This window comes from Papaver somniferum, chromosome 10 (assembly GCF_003573695.1).
Source record: "Papaver somniferum cultivar HN1 chromosome 10, ASM357369v1, whole genome shotgun sequence".
Classification (NCBI taxonomy): domain Eukaryota; kingdom Viridiplantae; phylum Streptophyta; class Magnoliopsida; order Ranunculales; family Papaveraceae; genus Papaver; species Papaver somniferum.
The window spans coordinates 28,949,031-28,967,327 of record NC_039367.1 but is presented as its reverse complement, the minus strand read 5'-3'; the positions used below and the strand labels follow the sequence as shown (position 1 = coordinate 28,967,327).

General features: G+C 36.5%; 3 protein-coding genes across 3 annotated transcripts; 2 read left to right on the top strand and 1 right to left on the bottom strand.

Annotated features, from left to right (window-relative positions):
• The first annotated feature begins 369 nt into the window (after window positions 1-369).
• On the top strand, window positions 370-4,674 carry LOC113317131 (polynucleotide 5'-hydroxyl-kinase NOL9-like). Its single transcript, XM_026565263.1, has 9 exons — window positions 370-582; window positions 853-950; window positions 1,079-1,112; window positions 1,835-2,004; window positions 2,131-2,314; window positions 2,422-2,602; window positions 2,862-2,973; window positions 3,790-3,917; window positions 4,279-4,674. Exons 1-9 carry the CDS (start codon window positions 395-397, stop codon window positions 4,330-4,332), a joined length of 1,149 nt encoding a protein of 382 aa, XP_026421048.1. The 5' UTR covers window positions 370-394; the 3' UTR covers window positions 4,333-4,674.
• A 637-nt stretch (window positions 4,675-5,311) lies between these two features.
• On the top strand, window positions 5,312-7,727 carry LOC113318440 (probable myosin-binding protein 5). Its single transcript, XM_026566609.1, has 3 exons — window positions 5,312-6,364; window positions 6,611-7,297; window positions 7,378-7,727. Exons 1-3 carry the CDS (start codon window positions 5,569-5,571, stop codon window positions 7,578-7,580), a joined length of 1,686 nt encoding a protein of 561 aa, XP_026422394.1. The 5' UTR covers window positions 5,312-5,568; the 3' UTR covers window positions 7,581-7,727.
• A 389-nt stretch (window positions 7,728-8,116) lies between these two features.
• LOC113318441 (serine/threonine-protein phosphatase PP2A catalytic subunit) lies at window positions 8,117-14,232 on the bottom strand. Its single transcript, XM_026566610.1, has 6 exons — window positions 13,723-14,232; window positions 11,422-11,536; window positions 9,195-9,303; window positions 9,030-9,107; window positions 8,730-8,921; window positions 8,117-8,616 (listed from the first exon to the last, which is right to left on the bottom strand). Exons 1-6 carry the CDS (start codon window positions 13,973-13,975, stop codon window positions 8,443-8,445), a joined length of 921 nt encoding a protein of 306 aa, XP_026422395.1. The 5' UTR covers window positions 13,976-14,232; the 3' UTR covers window positions 8,117-8,442.
• Window positions 14,233-18,297: the final 4,065 nt, after the last annotated feature.

Sequence of the window (18,297 nt, the reverse complement as noted above, 5' to 3'; positions counted from 1 at the left end):
CGGTTCCTGTGCAGCCTTAGTTATTTGAGTTAGGGTTTTAAAAAAATAACTATTCAACGGAGAAGCGCATTTCATGAGTGACTCCATGTGTTCTTGATCTTATTTAGACATCCCAAGGAGGTTGTAGCGTAAACTGCAGAACTTGGTGGAATCTCACGCGACTTGAACACTGATGCTAAATTTGCCGCTGCTGAAAATGAAATTGGCATGATGTGTTTGCTAAAGCATGGGCCAGGGTAAGTACTGCAATGACTAAATTACCCTTTATAGCCGCCGAATCCTAACAAAAACACACGCCTGATTCCATGCCCTAATTCGTCCAGCCAAAAAACGAGGGAATAGGTTATAAAACCAGGCAAAACATTGAAGCCGCATAGAATCAAAATAGCTCAAGATGGGAGAAGAAGTTGAGACAGCCTCACCAGAGATCATAATACCAGCTGAATGGACACAAGCTGCAGAATCAATAGCTCATGATCATTCACTACCTTCTCCTCTTATTGCTTTGATTTGTGGCCCTAAAAACAGTGGCAAAACTACATTCTCTCGTATTCTTCTCAATACTCTCTTGCAGAACAAAAGGTAGATACGAGCTTCTAATTACTGAAAAAACTTATCTTTCTCTTATATTTCATACTAATCAATAATGGGTTTATGTCAAAAATGTTGTCTTTTTGGTATATTTGGATACTAAAGAGTAATGGGGTTTATGTAAAAGTTTGATTTTGAGTAATGGGTTTATCGTTTCTCTTGTATTTTAACCTAATGAGTAATGGGTTTGTTCAATTGTTCAATTTATTGTTCTTTCGGATATGAAAGAGTAAATTTTTTTATTTTTTTTTGGTGATTTAGGTATGATAAGGTAGCTTATTTGGATACTGATGTAGGGCAACCAGAGTTTACTCCTCCTGGTTGTCTAGCACTTACTATCATTGAGAAGCAAACACCAGGTATTTTTTAATTCGAAGAATTTGTTTGTACAGCTTTTAACTTTGTGAACTACTTTGCAATTTTTTGATTTTTGTTGTGTTCTATGGAGTGTGCTTTTGATCAGTTTATGTTTGTGTTTGTTTTCCAGATTTGACAATCCCGTGTCTTAAAACGCCAGAGAGGTATGAAATACACTCCTGATATATCTATTTAGCTTCATTTGATTTTAAGTTACCTTATTAGAGATAAAAAAACCATCTGCAGTCATGTATTTAGAGGGTAAGAACTTGTCGGTTTCGTAAAAGATTGAGTTGTTCTTTAGAACGAATTATGTGTTCCTGGATTTGTTATGAGACGGTACTTCATGGGTTGTTTTGATTCAAAAGTTTGCTAATATTTCAAGGGAGATGCAATATTTGACAATTCAATGCTTGCGCATTGGGAAAGAACCTGTAAACTGTTTCAAGATCAATGTGACATCCAAATATGTCCCACTTTCATATCTTGTGGTGGTTACTTATTATGCATGCCAAGTCCTGTAGGGGTTATCAGATATCAGCATAGTAGAAGAGTAGTTGCTTACCACCTCTCATATAAATAATGACAGCGAAATTGCAAACCCGTATACTGGTAAACCAAAACCACACAAAACGAATAAAACATAAAGATTGTGAACTCGTGTGCAGCACTATTGATCTCACAGTAATACATTATGGGGTTTGCGCAAAGTGTAGCTGCATTATTTCCAATTAATGTACATATATTTTTCGTCTTTGTCATTTGCTCATATAGCAGAATGGATGTCTAGAATGCCTTGCCAAGCATGATCAGAATAATAACAAATCTATGGAGTAACTTAGCAAATGAACTGCAACTTTCTGATTTTACTTATTCTTTCTCTCAGGTCGATTTTCTATGGCGATACTTCTTCAAAAAGGGATCCAAGAACTTATTTGAACAATGTCTTCTCTCTGTATGATTACTTCCGGAAGGCGTTTTATGCACCTAAAGAGGGTCAAAAGAGAGCGAAACCTGAGGTGCCTCTTGTCATCAATACACCTGGATGGGTGAAAGGTATGCTCGAGCAGTATTTATATGTCAATCCTAAGTGTTGATTACCTTCCATATCTACCTAACTTGTAATGGACATGTGCAATTGTTTGGGCCTTGAAATTTTCCGTCTTTCTTTTTGTATTCCAGGAAATGGGTATGATGCATTGGTGGAGATGTTGAGATACATTGCTCCCACTCATATGGTTCAAGTACGCATATCTACTGAGAGTAAGAATCTCCCAGCCGGAGCATTTTGGTTAGAGGAGGACCAAGAACTCTCAGTTAGTCTAATTGAAATTGCTTCAGCGCGTCGAGATGCCTATAATAGATCGTAAGTCATACAAGACCTTGTTCTACTGTTAAACATGTATGTGTTCCTATGTTGATCGGGTTGTATCTGATATTGCGTGATTGGAATTGGTATATTGGATCTTGTAGAGTGACAATACGAAAGGATGCATCGCTGATAAGGGACCTAAAGATCTTTGCTTACTTTAGGCAATGCTTTCCAAGTGATTTCAGTGTTGACACATTCAAGGAACTTGCTCAGGCCTTGACTGCTCATCGTCCTTATGTGGTGCCAATATCGAAAATCAAAGTCAAACATCTGCATTGCCAGGTTGAGCATTTTGACAGAGCTGAAACACTTCTTGTGGTTTACATGTCAACTGATGTCTTTGTTTTAGTATGTCTTTTAATTACTTTGAACTTAGCCGTGAAAAAGATAAATCTCTTGTGCGACACTGCGAAATTGAATGTTTGTACTTTGAGAAACACATAAAAGACTGTTATCAAATATTTCAGACGTGGTGTGTACTGTTCCTCAGTTGTGCCCCTTTCATGTGTTGCATAATAACATTGGCGTAAACTCTTTTTAGGTGTCAAGCAGTGAAATCTTCTATGCTTTGAATGGAAGTATTGTCGGCCTGGCGGTTAGTTCAGCAAAGTCTTCAGACTCTGAACATGAGACCCTTTGGTGCGTTGGTCTTGGTAAGTTCTCTCTTGAGCGACTTGTTAATTTTTCGTCATTGTTTCCTTGCTTCTTTGTTAATTCATACTTGTTATCTTAGTTCCTCTGTAGGGGGGAAAAAAAAGGTTAGTTTTATGCACATTTAGGAGTTAGTTCAAAGAAATTAGGAGACAATTCACTAAGTAACAATTACCTGAGAAAAGATATGGCTTCTCTATAATAAGATACATGATTATAAATATGTTCTTCTATAAAAACTAAAAAGCATTTGGGGGTGCTTATGCTTAAGGAGTAAGAGATGGTAATATTTTGGTTTCGTCTGTGGGAGCAAATGAGCAATATATCCTAGTGTAGACCAATATATGAGGCTTTAAAACACTTCTCAAATCAGTTGTAGGGCACTACACTGTCAGACTAAAAATGTACTTTTAGAACTGAACAGTTTTCTGCAATGATGCACTGTTCTCCAGGTGCTTAAGTTTTAGAGGGAACATGATCATTACATACGAAGACTGGGTTATCATAGGAAACTATAAACGCAATAGGACAACACCTTCGGTGCTTAATAACTTAATCCGAGACCTTTGATGGTGCTCTGGATTTAACTCAACTTTGGAGTCATTTGTGTTCTTTTCCTTCGAGTAATCTGCTATTAATTCTCTTAGGTGTTGATTGTGAAAACCTACTCCTGGCCATTATTTTAATATTCATCAATGATTGTACCGTTTTGTTTCTGAAAGCTAAATCATTCTATATTATTTTGTGAGGCTGTAGTATACTGGTGTTAAGTTTATGTTCCAGGTCTGATTTTCTGATCCCACTTGCTTTAAAATCAGGTATTGTGAGAGGCATTGACGTCTCAAAAGATATATTCTATGTTCTTACACCTGTTCCACTGAGCATTCTGGAGAAAGTAGATCTCTTTCTGCAGGGACTCCTACAGATCCCTACTCGTCTATTACAGGTAAATACTCCTGCCACAAGATGCTCTCTTTTATTTGTACAGTGTGGTCGAAGTAATTTTTGTAAATAGTTCACTGTACAGTGTGTCATCCATGTGTACTCTTACCTACTGTTAAATCTTGAAAGCCATAAACCAGGGGATTAGTCTGAATCTCCCAAGTGTGGATAACTCACACATCAGTAGATATTTAATGTACCTACTTAGTTGAAAAAGTTGAACTTATCTTGTATCTCAGTTTGCATATGAGGTAGAATGTTTTATTTCCTTTCTTTTTTCTCTTAATTGCTTCTGTTTATAATTCCTCATGTGTCTTATCATGGTACATAATCTGCAGTTCTTTTAACTACAAGATATTTGACAGGTTTCAGGATGCTTATCGCCTTACATGTCCACAAATGTACTGCTTCAATCATGAGACCTGCAGCAGTTGAGTTTCCGCTTACAAAAGTATAGTATCTGAGCTTGTTTCATTTGTGCAGTTATGCTCCATGGGTACTTCAACTGACTGCTTGTAAGAGATAATATCGGGCAACAAGAGTTTTCATGTAAGACACAAACCATAGATTAACCAGTATAATGTAGTTTTCTTGCTGCCCAAAATTTTGTGTGTGCACGAGTATTCCTATTTCCGGACAGTCCTTTTGGCATTGTATTTTGTGTTCATGGAGAATGTTTAAAATCACAAAAGGGGTAGCAAAGTATTTATCTTGATGTTGTTTTTAGTCAATGTTTACAGTTGCGGTCTTTCCTCTTTAAACCGCCAAATTCTTCCATTTGTTGGTTCTTCCTTTACATTACAGAACCTTTGGACAAGCCCTGCAATATTGTAGAGAGTTTTAAGGAAAATATTCCCTGAACCCCTGAACCGAGAAGGGTTCGCCACTCTATTGTACTAGAATTCATGTATAAGATTGCAGTTCTGCTTGCTGCCTCAAACAAACAGAACGGTAATCTGGTTGCCTGTTCTTAGAAACTTTCTTGGCCCTTTACTGTAATGGTCTCTGTCTGTCTGTTTACCGTTCTCCTATCTTTGCAATTAGATGGCCGCAGTCATGGATCATCAACTTTATTCAAACCTGGTGTTCATGGATGATATTTTTATCAACCTTGGCCTTCATCTTGACCTTGCACTTCTAGCTCAGTTTTCCTCTACTCTATGCAAGGGATCTCAGGTATGCTGATGATGTCAGCTGGCAGCCATTTTCGTCTTGTATCATAAAAATGTAAAAGACCATGTCAATTCATAGTCCACATACCCTATGGAACAAGAAACGGTTATTTCAGTTAATGGTAAAGTCAAACCCAATCCTTAAACACAATTATGGCCATTTTCTATTAATAACGAACGGTCACAAAACCTTTAACTTGAAGAGGCAAGGAAATTTTCATTTCTCCTCTCTTTCTCTCAATTTTTATCTTTTTCTCCCTGTGTTTTTCTGTCTATCCTTTGCAGTTTTTCTCTCTGGCTGGTCATGATCTCGGTTGTTTCTTCAACTTGTAGGTCATGATCTTCTAGTTTAATCCTGTTAACATTTCGCAGCCTCGAAGCTTCTTCAGACTTGCATTTCTAGAGATTAAAGAAAAAAACAAAGAAACAAAGAAAAGGAAGAGATCCAGCTTAACTTTCCGTGTTCTGCCTGCGTCTACAATAATGTCTGTTTCAGATTCCGGTGTGAAATCCGGTATCATGGCGAAGAAGAGAACATTCAAGGAACTTGTTGAACAAAAGTTTGGGAAAATTGTGTATTTTCTGATCAATGCTATATTGGAATGGGTATTGATAGCTATCCTGTTCATCGATGGCTTGATTGCGTTCGCCGCCAATGAATTTGCCCGTTTCTTTGATTTGCAAATCCCATGTTTGCTTTGCACGAGAGTTGATCACGTTCTTGTACGCCGGAATCCTGATTTTTACTACAACGACTCGATCTGTGAATCACATAGGAGGGACGTTTCATCAAAGGCATTTTGCCATGTCCATAAAAGATTATCCGATATTCAGCAGATGTGTGAGGCATGCCTTCTTTCATTTGCCACAGAAAATAAACCAAATTGTGATCCTTACAAATCCCTTGTAGGCATTTTAGGGGCTGATCTTGAAGGCCCTGCTGACGATCATAAATCCGAGGAAGACGAGGATCTTTTGCAGGTTGAGAAGAGTCTAATACACCGGTGTTCCTGTTGCGGAGAGCCTCTGAGAGTTAAGCCAACTTTTCAGCAAGCATTAGTTCGGAGTCTGACAATGAGCAGAGGTGATGCTGCTGTAGTTCCTCAAGCTCCCACTCCATCTCCTCGTGCAGCAGCACAAGACACGACGAGAAAGGAGGAATCGCGTAACCTTGATCTGCCGCACATAAGATATGCTGAGCTCAAATTCGCTCCAGACAATGATCTGGAGATTCCAGAGGATGACGAAGGCTCGCTGTTGTTACTTCGGGAAAATCAAAGTGAGTTTTTAAAAATACTACCCCCGTTTCAGGAAAAGTGATACTTTCACATTTTGATTTTTGCCTACCACCTGACTTTCAGGAAACATGATACTTCTTTTTCATATTTGCCTAAAAATGGGCCATATTGAATAAAAATGAAAGTATCACTTTTCCTGAAACGAAGGGAGTATAACATTATATGCTGCCCTATTATTACCGTGTGTCTTGATGAAATAGTGATGCAAATGCATTTTGTTAAAACAGGTCGAGAGGATATGAAAGCTACTACGGTGCCATTGCTGACAGAATGTGAGGATAATGAGGAAGTTAGGACGCCAAGCTTTATTACAAACAGACTATTCACGCCAACAGGTTCAGCTACAGCAAGCCCCAGATGGCTTGCAAGGCTTCCAAGGAGATTTTCTTCCGAAAAAACTGACGAGACTTCAGAAGGAAATGCAGATGGTGACAGCATCCTGCATAACTTGAAGAGACAAGTTCGTTTCGATAGGAAGTCACTTATAGCTTTATACATGGAATTAGATGAAGAACGAAATGCTTCTGCAGTGGCAGTCAACCAAGCAATGGCTATGATCACTCGGCTTCAAGCGGATAAGGCAGCAATTGAAATGGAAGCATTACAATACCAGCGAATGATGGAGGAGCAAGCAGAATACGACAACCAAGCATTGCTAGAAATGAAAGAACAACTTACCAAGAGAGAGGAAGAAATTAAAAGTTTAGAACTGGAGCTAGATAGTTACAGAGAAAGGTTGGAGGAGTGTGAAGCGAGACTTGATGGGGGTGATTACCAAGATTTGAGCAACGGGCTAACCACATCGGTCGAAGAACTGAAAGTAGATCTTAAGAATGAGAAGAGTTACCTTCTGGATCGGCTGAAAGCATCGGAGGAAACGCGGAGCTCAGAACTTATTGAGGACGAAGATAAAGGTAAGGCATTGTAGTTTTATTAGAATTTTCTTTCTGTTCTTAGCATGAAAGAAAAAACTTAATGCTGTTTGTCATGGCAGGATATATGGGTAACACCAGCATAAGCAAAGAGATATCTGACGTAAATGAGAAACTCGAGGCTCTCGAGAGAGACGAGGAATTCTTAACGCATATTGTTCAATCTCTAAAGAGAAGCAATGAAGGGACAAGACTTCTCAAGGAAATAGCTCAACATTTAAAGGAGCTTCGACAAAGAGAGAAGAGGCCCTTGGAGACATTGTAGTTCCTTCATGGTTTTGCCATATTTTTCATTTAGTTTTTTCTTTGGTCGTCAAGACATTGTTTGTTAGAGTTTTCCCCTTGTATTGTTACCTGTAATCCAATTTTTCACTTCAGTGTGATATAAAAACTCTTCTAAGTTTTCTTTCAACCTTGAGTAGTTACGGCAAAAAGTCTTATGCCAGGAAGCCAACCATTTATTCAGAAAAATAACTCAGATACCTAACGCCACCGAAGGGCTCGAACCATAACTATACGTTACCTACTAAACTAGACTAGAAGGGCCTATTTGTTAAATTCTTTGTTAAAATCCCCCATGTGTGCTTCTGGAATTTGTACCCACAGTTGGACTTTGGCATGATCCAGAAGTTCTATATTGCAGCAGAGTCCAAATGGATTATAAATGTAAAGGAGCTCTGTACCAGCTTATCATTTGTGTATAGTGTGTCTAGGATAAGAGTCGAAGCAAAGCTTACTCTGATCAATCCAAACAAAGCTTTATGAAATCAATAGTGTTGCACATTACCTAAGAGAGCTGAATATAAAACTCTACGGAATGTTTTCTTTGCATTACACAACTATAGTAACAAGAATTATGTTGTCATTGCTGCTTCCTTTCTTAGAAATACAAACAAAATGCCCAGCAAAAATGATTTTAAAGTCTGTTCCATTAACCACCAAGCATAGCAGCATACAAACAAGAATAGCAGCAGCAGAATCAGATCTCCAAATGGAAGAATGAAGATAATCATCTCTCAGTATCTCTGTCCATTTAACACAAAAACCCTTCTTTGCTAAGACACATCTACAAATAATCAGCAACGCATAAGAAGCATTACCAACAAGCGGCACCAAAGATACTGAAATTACAAAAAATAGTCTGGGGTTTTGCGTGTTGTATCTGGTTCAATCTGCCGGGGTGCAGGATCAAATCGAAGAAAATTCTGATCCATGTTCTCTCCAATCTCGAGTATTGCCGCCATATTTCCACAACGATAACAATAGTTTGGCGCACTGAATACTGTAACCACATTCTTTTCCTACAAAGTTTTCATTTGAAAATTTAAAAATACTTGTGTCGCCCCAAAACGTACCTATGAAGAAACTTAAGATGAACTTTAATCGAATTACAAAACCATCCAGATTTACCCACCTGGGACCAATTGTAACCTTCCATTACAAGTTGATGTGCTCTCGCAATGAGGGTGAGTCCATTGGTATGGTTGAACTGAGCAGCAATATCCTGTCCGAATGTGTAACCAGCTCCACGAGGAGAAATACCCCATCCACAGCGGTCATCTGGGTCAGACCACAGGAGGTCGCACATTGGTCCTTCATGTGGAACCTACAGTCCAACCAGAAAGGAAACAAATATATAAATACCACGTTTAATGATATCGTAAAAGCTAGACACAGTAAGGTAAAGAAAAGAAGAAAAAAACTACAAGCACACCTCCTGTATACGGTCCAATGCTCGGATATTATCCAATGTATCCAAGGAAGGAGACAGTCCACCATGCAAACAGAAAACCTACAAAATTTGCCAAATGATTGTTGGAAGTCAAATGTTGATAAGCTAACTCTGCCTAAAAAGATCTGCCCAAATAAAAAAACAAACCTGATTCTCGATAAGAGCAGTAAGAGGTAGATAGTCAAAAAGATCAGTGAAGTACTTCCAGACATTTGCATTTCCGTATTTTCTCAAGCATTCATCGTAGAATCCGTAGCTGACATCACACCCACAGAGTTAGCAACTATAATAACCATGCAGGCATAAGTTGATATACAGAAACATTTGAAAAAAAAAATATGCCAGGATCACGAAACCCTCACAAAGGCCCATAACTTATTGCCTTGTCCATAAAATGCAAGATAGATAACAACACACCCAGCTTTCCTCAGAAGCAAGGAAGGTCTTCAAACTAGCGTTATTTCCACTTCAGTAACTAAATACAAACACAGGAAAAAATACAAAACAAATAATAGAAGAAACATAAAAGAAGTGGTTTACGATGACAATGAAATTTGGAGATGACACGAGTATTTTCTCAAATCAAGGACTAGATTCCAAGCTCTAGATCTAACACAAACCAGCTTATTCTGATAAGTTCTTCTCAACACACTGTATACTCAAGAGCAGTATAACATGAGAACATACAAACATCCCAGGGCAAAGAATAATCCTACCTACAAGACTGATATTTTGGGAACCATACTGTTGTTAATGCATCTTGTGAGTACTACTTGAATTTATAAAAGAAACCTAAAACAAACCAAAGAATCTGTTAACGTGGACAAAACAAATCCCGATAGAAGAAATATAAAGTAAAAACGAAACATAAACAACCCAAAGAAGCGGTTGACAATGACAATAATATGTTTTGATGACACCAGTAATTTCTCAAATCAAGGAATATACTCCAAGCTCTAAATCAAACATAAACAAGCTTATTCAGTTAAATTCCTCTCTGTATACTCAAGAGCAGTATACCATGAGAACGTACAAGCTGAGTAGAAAACATCCCAGTACAAAGAATGACTGTAACCATACTGGTGTTAACATATCTTGCGAGCTTTAATACCACTAAATTTTATAGACGAAACCTAAACAAACCAAAGACACAGTTAACATGAACAAACGAATTTTGATAGAAGAAAAATGAACGAAACCTAAAACAAACCAAAGAAGCGGTTGACGATGACAATGAGATTTTTAGATGACACCAATAATTTCTCAAATCAAGGAATATATTCCAAGCTCTAAATCTAACATAAACCAGCTTATTCAGATAAATTCTTCTCTGTATACCCAAGAGCAGTATAACATGAGCACGTAGAAGCTGGGTGGAAAACATCCTCGAACAAAGAATAATCCTACATGACTGATATTTCGGGAACCATACTGGTGTTAATATATCTTGTGAGCTTTAGTACTACTTGAATTTTGTAAATGAAACCTAAAACAAACCAAAGACGCGGTTAACGTTGGACAAAACAAATCTCAATAGAAGAAAAATAAACGGAACTTGAAACAAGCAAACAAACAAAAAATGGTAAAGGCTCACACTGAGGTTTTTAGTTGAAACCAGCATTTACTCAAGGAACAGATTTCACGCTCTTATTCTAACATAAACCAGCTTATCATCATAAATTCTTCTCAACCATATACTCAAGAGCAGTATGACATGAGAACATACAAACTGAGAGGCAAACATCCCAGGACAAAGACAATCCTACATGACTGATATTTTGTGAACCATACTAAGCGGTTAACGCTGACAATGAAATTTAGAAATGAAACTAGTATTTACTCAAACCAAGGAATAGATTCCAAGCTCAATTAGTCTATTTCTAACATTAACCAGCTCATTATGATAAATTCTTCTCGACACACTGTATACTAAAGAGCAGTATAACATGAGAACGTACAAACTGAGAGGAAAACATGCCTGGACACAAAAACAATCCTACATGATCGATATCACGTGAACCATACTGGTGTTAAGATACCTTTTGAGCTTTAGTACTTTTTTTTAAAGAAATATCATATAAATGAAAGCTCAAGAAACAATTAAGTCTGGCTAGATACCCTCAATGAGTGTTTCAGTCTTCTACAACTGTTAAAGTAGTTGAATACTTGGCTATAGAGTTTGCTGCATTTTTTATATTTAGTACTACTTGAAATTTATAGAGATGGAAAACATTTCATCGACAAAGACTGGCAGGGGCCAGTTAATATCATCGATAAGCAATAAGACAAGTGTTTGTCTTTGGCCCCTCCACCTCTAACAATCAAGAAAATAAGTTTCGGAAAGGTAAAAACAAAAGATGAAAGTATGACTTACACTTGAGTAATTTGCCGACTCTCGTGATTCCCTCTTAAGATTGTAATTCTATCTCTATAACGAACTTTCAAGGCTACCAAAAGTGTGACAGTCTCTACAGAGTAGTAACCACGATCTGCAAAAACAGCAGAAACCAAATAAAAGAGAGAAACTTTTAGATAGAGTGAAGACCTCAGCTTATAAGAGTAAGAAAAACAAATCTGCTTATGAGAATCGGACACTTTCTAAGATGCAATTGCATTCTCAGGTCATCTTAAGAAGGATATTAAGCTTGTTACAACGATACGCCTAAAGAAAAAAATCAGCCGTATCGATACGTATTTACACGGATACGCATACATACTCCAATACTTCAAGACACAACTTTAGAAAACTTTGACTAAATATTAAATATCAACAGCTGTCAAGATAAATCGCAATACCTTAATATTAGAAAATTAAGATATTTTACTAGATTCTATGAGTAGTTTTAACTATAGTTACAAAATATTAGTTCCAAATATCTCCACTGATCTACACTTTCTTCCTTCTTATCCAGACTTTTTCTCTCCAGTAAGGTTAATCGTACATATTATATGCATATATCTTGCAAATTCACTACTTATATATCTATGCTAAGCTGATATTTGTATTGTGTGTGCCGTATCCACGTATTTTAGTTTTTTTAAGTTGCCGTATCGAAGTAGCGTACTGGATACAAGATACCGATACCGTGTCCGAATCCGTTGTAACATAGATATTAAGAAAGAGGTTCTAACTGCCAGCTAGACCACCTCAAGAATATGTATGCTCAGAAACTTATGAAGTCGGCCTAACGTTATTTCTCCCCTGCATATGGATACTAGGTATTGTGGTTTCAACAGAACAGTCTACACAAACTTGGCCAAAAGACTCTATACACTCCAGATAAGCCATGAAATCACACTGAGAGTTGATATAAAGCATCAGATCCATTTGACAAGAGAAACTACTCAATACCCACTAGTGGTGTTTATACATAGTGGTTAAGTTCTACAATTAAAGAAGTGTTTTTTATCTCAAAAAGTACATGTCGATTCTGACCAATGAAAAACTAACTTTTTTACATTACTAAACACTGTTTCTGGACAATGGCACACAGCTATAATATACAACACTTGACCAATACCTCCAAATAGTGGTCATCTGAGAATAGATGCTTTTTAAGGTTCCAAGCTTCCAATACATTGTTAAAAACAACACAGATTAGATAAAAACAACACAGATTAGACAAAGCTAACCAGAGCATGAAATTGACAAGGAAGTGGGAAAAGCAAGAAAAAGAAACAACTTAACTAAAACTATACACGAATGAAAATACTGATGACACGTGACAGTTCATATCTCCATTCATGAAAAAAATAATCAAAAGCTTACAACAGTCTACACGAACTTGGCCAATAGACTCTATACACTCTCCTCATAAGCCATTAAATCACGTCGAAAGTTGATATAAAGCATCAGATCCATTTAACAAGAGGAACTACTCAATGGCCACTAGTGGTGTTTATACACAGTGGTTAAGTTCTACAATTAAAGAAGTGTTTTTTAGTACATGTCGATTGTGACCAACGGAAAACTAACTTTTTTACATTACTAATATTGTTTCTGGATAGTGACACAGAGCTACAATACATAACACTTGACCAATACCTCAAAATTGTGGTCATCTCATCTGAGGATAGATGCTTTTTAAAGTTCCAATTTTCCAGCACATTGTTAAAAACAACACAGAATCTATGACCATGCTAATTAGAGCACGAAATCGACAAGGAAGTGGAAAAGGCTCGAAAAAGGAAAAAACTTAACGAAAACTACATCTCTCTCGAGACGCGAAATGACACGTGACAGGTCCATTTCTCCATTCTTCTATCTACCATGAAAAACTAATCAAAAGCTTACATACCCTATAATCATTAACTAATTAAACAACGACAACAATAATCTTACTAGAAATGACACGCAAGTCAATACAAGTTCCTTTCTGTTCTATTATTCAAAAACAATTGTAAAAATCCTAAACCGGATAAACAATAGAGTGAAATTGACTGATATATAAACCACAAAACATCATAAATTGTCATAGCAGATCTTTACACAACAAAAAATCCAAATTCAATCAAAAAATTCAGATGAATTTCAGCTCATTCCCGGCTTTTTACCGTTTCAGTTTCTTCCATCGACAATAATACTACTAGGGCATCTATTTTACATCTCTTTATCAATCCTAACAACAAAATTAATGACGAAGAAACCAAATATAAGAAGGAAAAACTGACTGACCTACGTAATCTCCCATAAAGAGATAATTAGTATCAGGAGCATTACCACCGATCCGAAACAACTCAATTAAATCATGAAATTGACCATGGATATCACCGCAAACAGTAACTGGACACTTGACAGGTTGTACGTTCCATTCTTCCACAAGAATTGTTCTTGCTTGTTCACATAAACCTTTTACTTCTGCTTCAGGTAATGGTTTACATTCCATTAAATGTTCGATCTGATGATCTAGATCTGCATGAGATGGCATCGTTTCTTCTTCTTCTTCTTGTCTCGATCTAAAACAAAATCAAACCCTAAGGAAAAAACCCCAAAATCGATCTAAAATCAGAATAACAACTCAGAAAATGTTGCTGTGTCTATATTCATTCAATGTTTTGGATTAGAAGAAGAGAAATCGGATTGATTGTTGAAAACTAGGGTTTCAGATGGAATGGAAGAGGAGGAGAGAGAAAGGGAGTGTTTGGTTGAGAATTTCTTCTCTCCGTTTTCCTTTTCGTAGTAATATTTTTTTAATTTAGTCTTTTAAAAACCAAAAAAAGATACCTTGGACAACTCAGAAAAAGATACTCCTTGAAAAATAACTAGGACCGGGCAACTAGATAAAACGGAAGAAACCGGAAAGTTTGACAGTTGGATATACAAAGCCCAACCCATTTTGACACCAAAAGGTCCACTTATTAAGTTTGTTCACCTGTTTTCTAAATCGCAAATTGTCATATAACTCGTTTATCATTTTTTATCAATCTGAAATTGGTGATCTGTGGTCAATTTTCGTATACACCTAGAAGGAGTGGAAGATTAAGGTGGTGACATCTATGTCTAGACTTATAGTACTTCAAAAGGGTGTTTTTTCGCCATGAGATACTGAAGAAAATAAAATATGAAATCGAACATCAGCTTGCTTGGGGAAAAAATTCACTTGATGACTTATTTTTATCCAGGTACTTTCCGATTCTAACATGGAGATTATTCTTTTTGTGAGGCTAAAACAACTGAGTTGACTGAAGCAAATGTGCACCATATTAAAGTGGTAGCCGAGTCTCGGATAGGAAGAAAAGAATTTTCCTTCCGTGCAAAATTGGCGGCTACGAAGGATTAGCGTGGTATTTCTCTTCTAGCCAAAGTGATGTTGAACGGTCAAGCAAAGCCTGGTTTGGATGGGAGTGTCTCGAATTTGGATGCTTCTCCGGATCTGGTTACTCGCAGATTGGGCCTCAAAGCTCAAAAGGTTAGGTCTCCTAGACCTGCTGATTTTGTTGAATGAGTATGTTAGTACATATCAAGTTCAATCTCCAATTAAGTCGGGACCTGGTAATTATGCTTCTGATCAAGATGAAGGATGGGAATTTTGTGACGGTTATGAGGATACAGATATTATGACTACCATTTCCCCAAGAATAAACTGTATAAAATTAGTAATTTATACGAAGATTGAGAGGAGTTGGTATTAGACGTAGATAGCTTCTTATTTTTCTTTTGGTTTAAATGATGTCTTTTTTTAGAGTTTTAATTACCACCCTTTTGGGGTTTGTCATGATGTTATTCATTTTACCCCTTTGGTTTATGGGGTCGGGGGCCTTTGAGCTCCCCTTGTGATTACGTTCCTTTCTTTAATAAAATTTTGGACTTAGCACAAAAAAAGGTCCAAGTATATATTTAGGCTATTTCATAATAAAATTAGTATAAGACCCGTGATATATTTGGTTCATCATTGCTTCTTGGCCACTCAAAGCAGGAATCTTTCAAGTCTATCAAAGAGAGTTTTGAATAGGTGTTCCACTTGGTCTTTTATTTCTTTAGCTCAAGCGGGGAGATCTACAATGATTAGACATGTCTTAAACTCTGTTTTTGTTTATCAAATGGGTGCTTTCAAGTTGCCCAATAATCTCATCAATCAACTGACTACAGTTGACAGAAGATTCTTTTGGGATTTTAACTCTAATAGATGCAAACCTAAATATATGGGAGGTCTTGCTTTCAAGGATCTTGAGAAACTTAATATTTTATTTCTCACTAAAGTTGCTTGGAAAATATGCACGGAGTCAAGTTATCTTATGGTTCAAGTTTTGGGAGGAAAATACTTCAAATCTGGTGACATTCTTCATCAAAACTTGGAAGCTATAGAATTGTTCTTATACACGGAATGGTATTTCCAAGGGGTTACAAGTGGTTCAAAAAAACCATTTCATGGAAATCAACAATGGAAAAAAGACAAAAATTTGGAAGGATATGTGGATTTCTGGCATGACTACTCCTCCAACCTCAAGCAGTGATCACTTCAGATAATCTGAAGTTGTTGCAGAATTGTTCATTCATGATACTAATATTTAGAATGTCAATCTCGTGACTCAACTTTTTCATGCTGATACTTCCAATAAAATTCAAGATCTCAATATTGATTTTTCCAAGGAAGATATTATATTATGGATGTCTGCTAAGGATGGTAAGTTCTCTATTAAGAGCACTTACAACATGCTCACTAAGTGCAACAGAGAGGTCCAAATTAATGGTTCCATAGTTAATTCAATGATACAGAAAAGGTTATGGAAATGCAATGCTTCTCACATGCTTAAACTGTTTGCATAGAAGTGTATCAAAGATCTAAATATCACTTGTTACAAACTGCCTTTTATAACAGTGATCAAGAAACCCATTGTTGAATCTGTGGTAACAACGTAAAGACATTGGAGGGTCTGCAACCATGCCAAAGCAGTTTGGAGAGGTGTTAACATCAATATTGATTCATTCAAGAGTAACTGCAGCAGTGTGTCAGATTGGGTTATCAGCTGGTTCACCAATGATAACACCAATTCTGATGAGAAGTGGTTATATACGTCAATGATAGGAATTTTTTTTTTGTGGAAAGACATATGTGATTCTGTTTTTCAGGGAGTATATATAAATCCTTTCAATTATGTGCATAAAATTATGCAATATTTATCATCTCATATACATGACACAGAGAACACACCTAAATACACTAATATTAACAGAATCTCTAGATGGATACCACCTATAGAAGGCATCTTTAAATTAAATGTTGATGCATCTTTTGATACATACACTAATCAACTTGGCATGGGAATTATATTACGTGACCATATATGTTTATGCCAAATAATAAGGGGAACATATGCAAGTGGGTACTGAATCCGGAGATGGGAGAATGCATGGCTATACGAGAAAATTTGATATGGGCTAAGTTTAAGCAACTATTGAAGATTCAAGTAGAAGTTGATGCAAAACTCGCCTTTCAATCAATAACAAGATAATCTCTTCTTATTCAATAGGAGAATAGGAATATCTTAAAAGAGATTAAGCATTTAGCATCTAGTTTTATTTTTTGTAATTTTTCTTTTATTAGTCGTGATGACAATCAGGTTGTTGATCATATTTCAAAGTTAGTCATAGAACATGCAAATGTTATAGTATCATAAAATAACTTCTTTGCCGTAGTTTGCACTCTTTTGGCTAAGGACCAAAACTATTCACCCACCTGAAGATAATAGAATTTCAGTTTATCAAAAAAAAAAATGGTTTGAGAGACTAAACATCATCTTCTTCAAAAAATAATTATAATCTAGTTATTTATATAAACACATGCTTCAAAAAAAAAGATCTGCTCAAGTTTTTTTTCCAAGCGGCTGAAGATCAGCCTCTTAGTATTCATTGTTGGACACCCTTTCACTTGATGGAGTGTATGAATGAATTTGGGTGTAGGCGGACCGCTCTACTACCATATAATGCACCTACCTTGACCAAATTTGGTCAACTTTTTCATTTTGAGTGAGAGTTCTCACCACATAGTCCTTGCTCTAACAAAGGTCTTGTTAGAATCGAGGACTTCGCAAGATATGGGAGGATGGCAAGAGAGAACAAAGAAGTATTTACATGCATGTAAATTCTTTTGTGGTGATAGAAGTTATTAATCTCAACTTCTGAGGTCTCGGGCAAAGACTGAAGGGTTCTTTGGAAGGCTTAAAAACTAATCATCGATGGTGCAATGGTGTGAATCTCACGTTACAATCAGGATCTCATGAAGAAAGAGAAGGATGGTATAACTTCCTAAGTCATTCCAGAAGAGAAAATTATCCACATTCAAAGCATGAGTAGATTGGTTAAATAAACAGAAAATCAGGGGAATCCCAAGAAAATTTTGGAGTTATAATTTTTTTAAAGCCATTGGGGTTTTGATTGGTGGATTCACTGAATTTGCAACAAGTACCGTGAACTTGTAAAATGTTAATTTCAGAATTATTGTTAAAGGATCCTTCTCGATATTTCAGGAGGTTTTAAAGGTTGAAGATGAAGGACAATGGTGTATCGTTTCAATTAAATGAGATTTCAATTTCTTATATATATAATGCGACGATGAAGGACTATAATTTTGTTGACTGAATATTTTGATCAAAGCGAAACGTTTTCTCAAATTTAAACTCACATATTCCTGCAATTTTAGGTGTTAATATTATCTGGATCAACGAGTAGGGTATTTAATTATGAATTTGAAAAAGCGGAGTCTAACAACCACACCTAATATTTCGCTTAGCAATCTGTATGGACAACTCC

Excerpts from the sequence above, each read along its gene's own strand:
- LOC113318440 (XM_026566609.1), top strand. The coding sequence starts at position 5,569 with ATGTCTGTTTCAGATTCCGGTGTGAAATCCGGTATCATGGCGAAGAAG. Across the intron at positions 6,365-6,610 it reads GTTACTTCGGGAAAATCAAA|GTCGAGAGGATATGAAAGCT; the intron begins GTGAGTTTTTAA and ends TTGTTAAAACAG. Across the intron at positions 7,298-7,377 it reads TATTGAGGACGAAGATAAAG|GATATATGGGTAACACCAGC; the intron begins GTAAGGCATTGT and ends TTGTCATGGCAG.
- LOC113318441 (XM_026566610.1), bottom strand. The coding sequence starts at position 13,975 with ATGCCATCTCATGCAGATCTAGATCATCAGATCGAACATTTAATGGAA. Across the intron at positions 9,108-9,194 it reads CTGCTCTTATCGAGAATCAG|GTTTTCTGTTTGCATGGTGG; the intron begins GTTTGTTTTTTT and ends CAAATTTTGTAG. Across the intron at positions 8,922-9,029 it reads CATTGGACCGTATACAGGAG|GTTCCACATGAAGGACCAAT; the intron begins GTGTGCTTGTAG and ends GTTGGACTGTAG.
- LOC113317131 (XM_026565263.1), top strand. The coding sequence starts at position 395 with ATGGGAGAAGAAGTTGAGACAGCCTCACCAGAGATCATAATACCAGCT. Across the intron at positions 951-1,078 it reads CATTGAGAAGCAAACACCAG|ATTTGACAATCCCGTGTCTT; the intron begins GTATTTTTTAAT and ends TTTGTTTTCCAG. Across the intron at positions 3,918-4,278 it reads TCCCTACTCGTCTATTACAG|GTTTCAGGATGCTTATCGCC; the intron begins GTAAATACTCCT and ends GATATTTGACAG.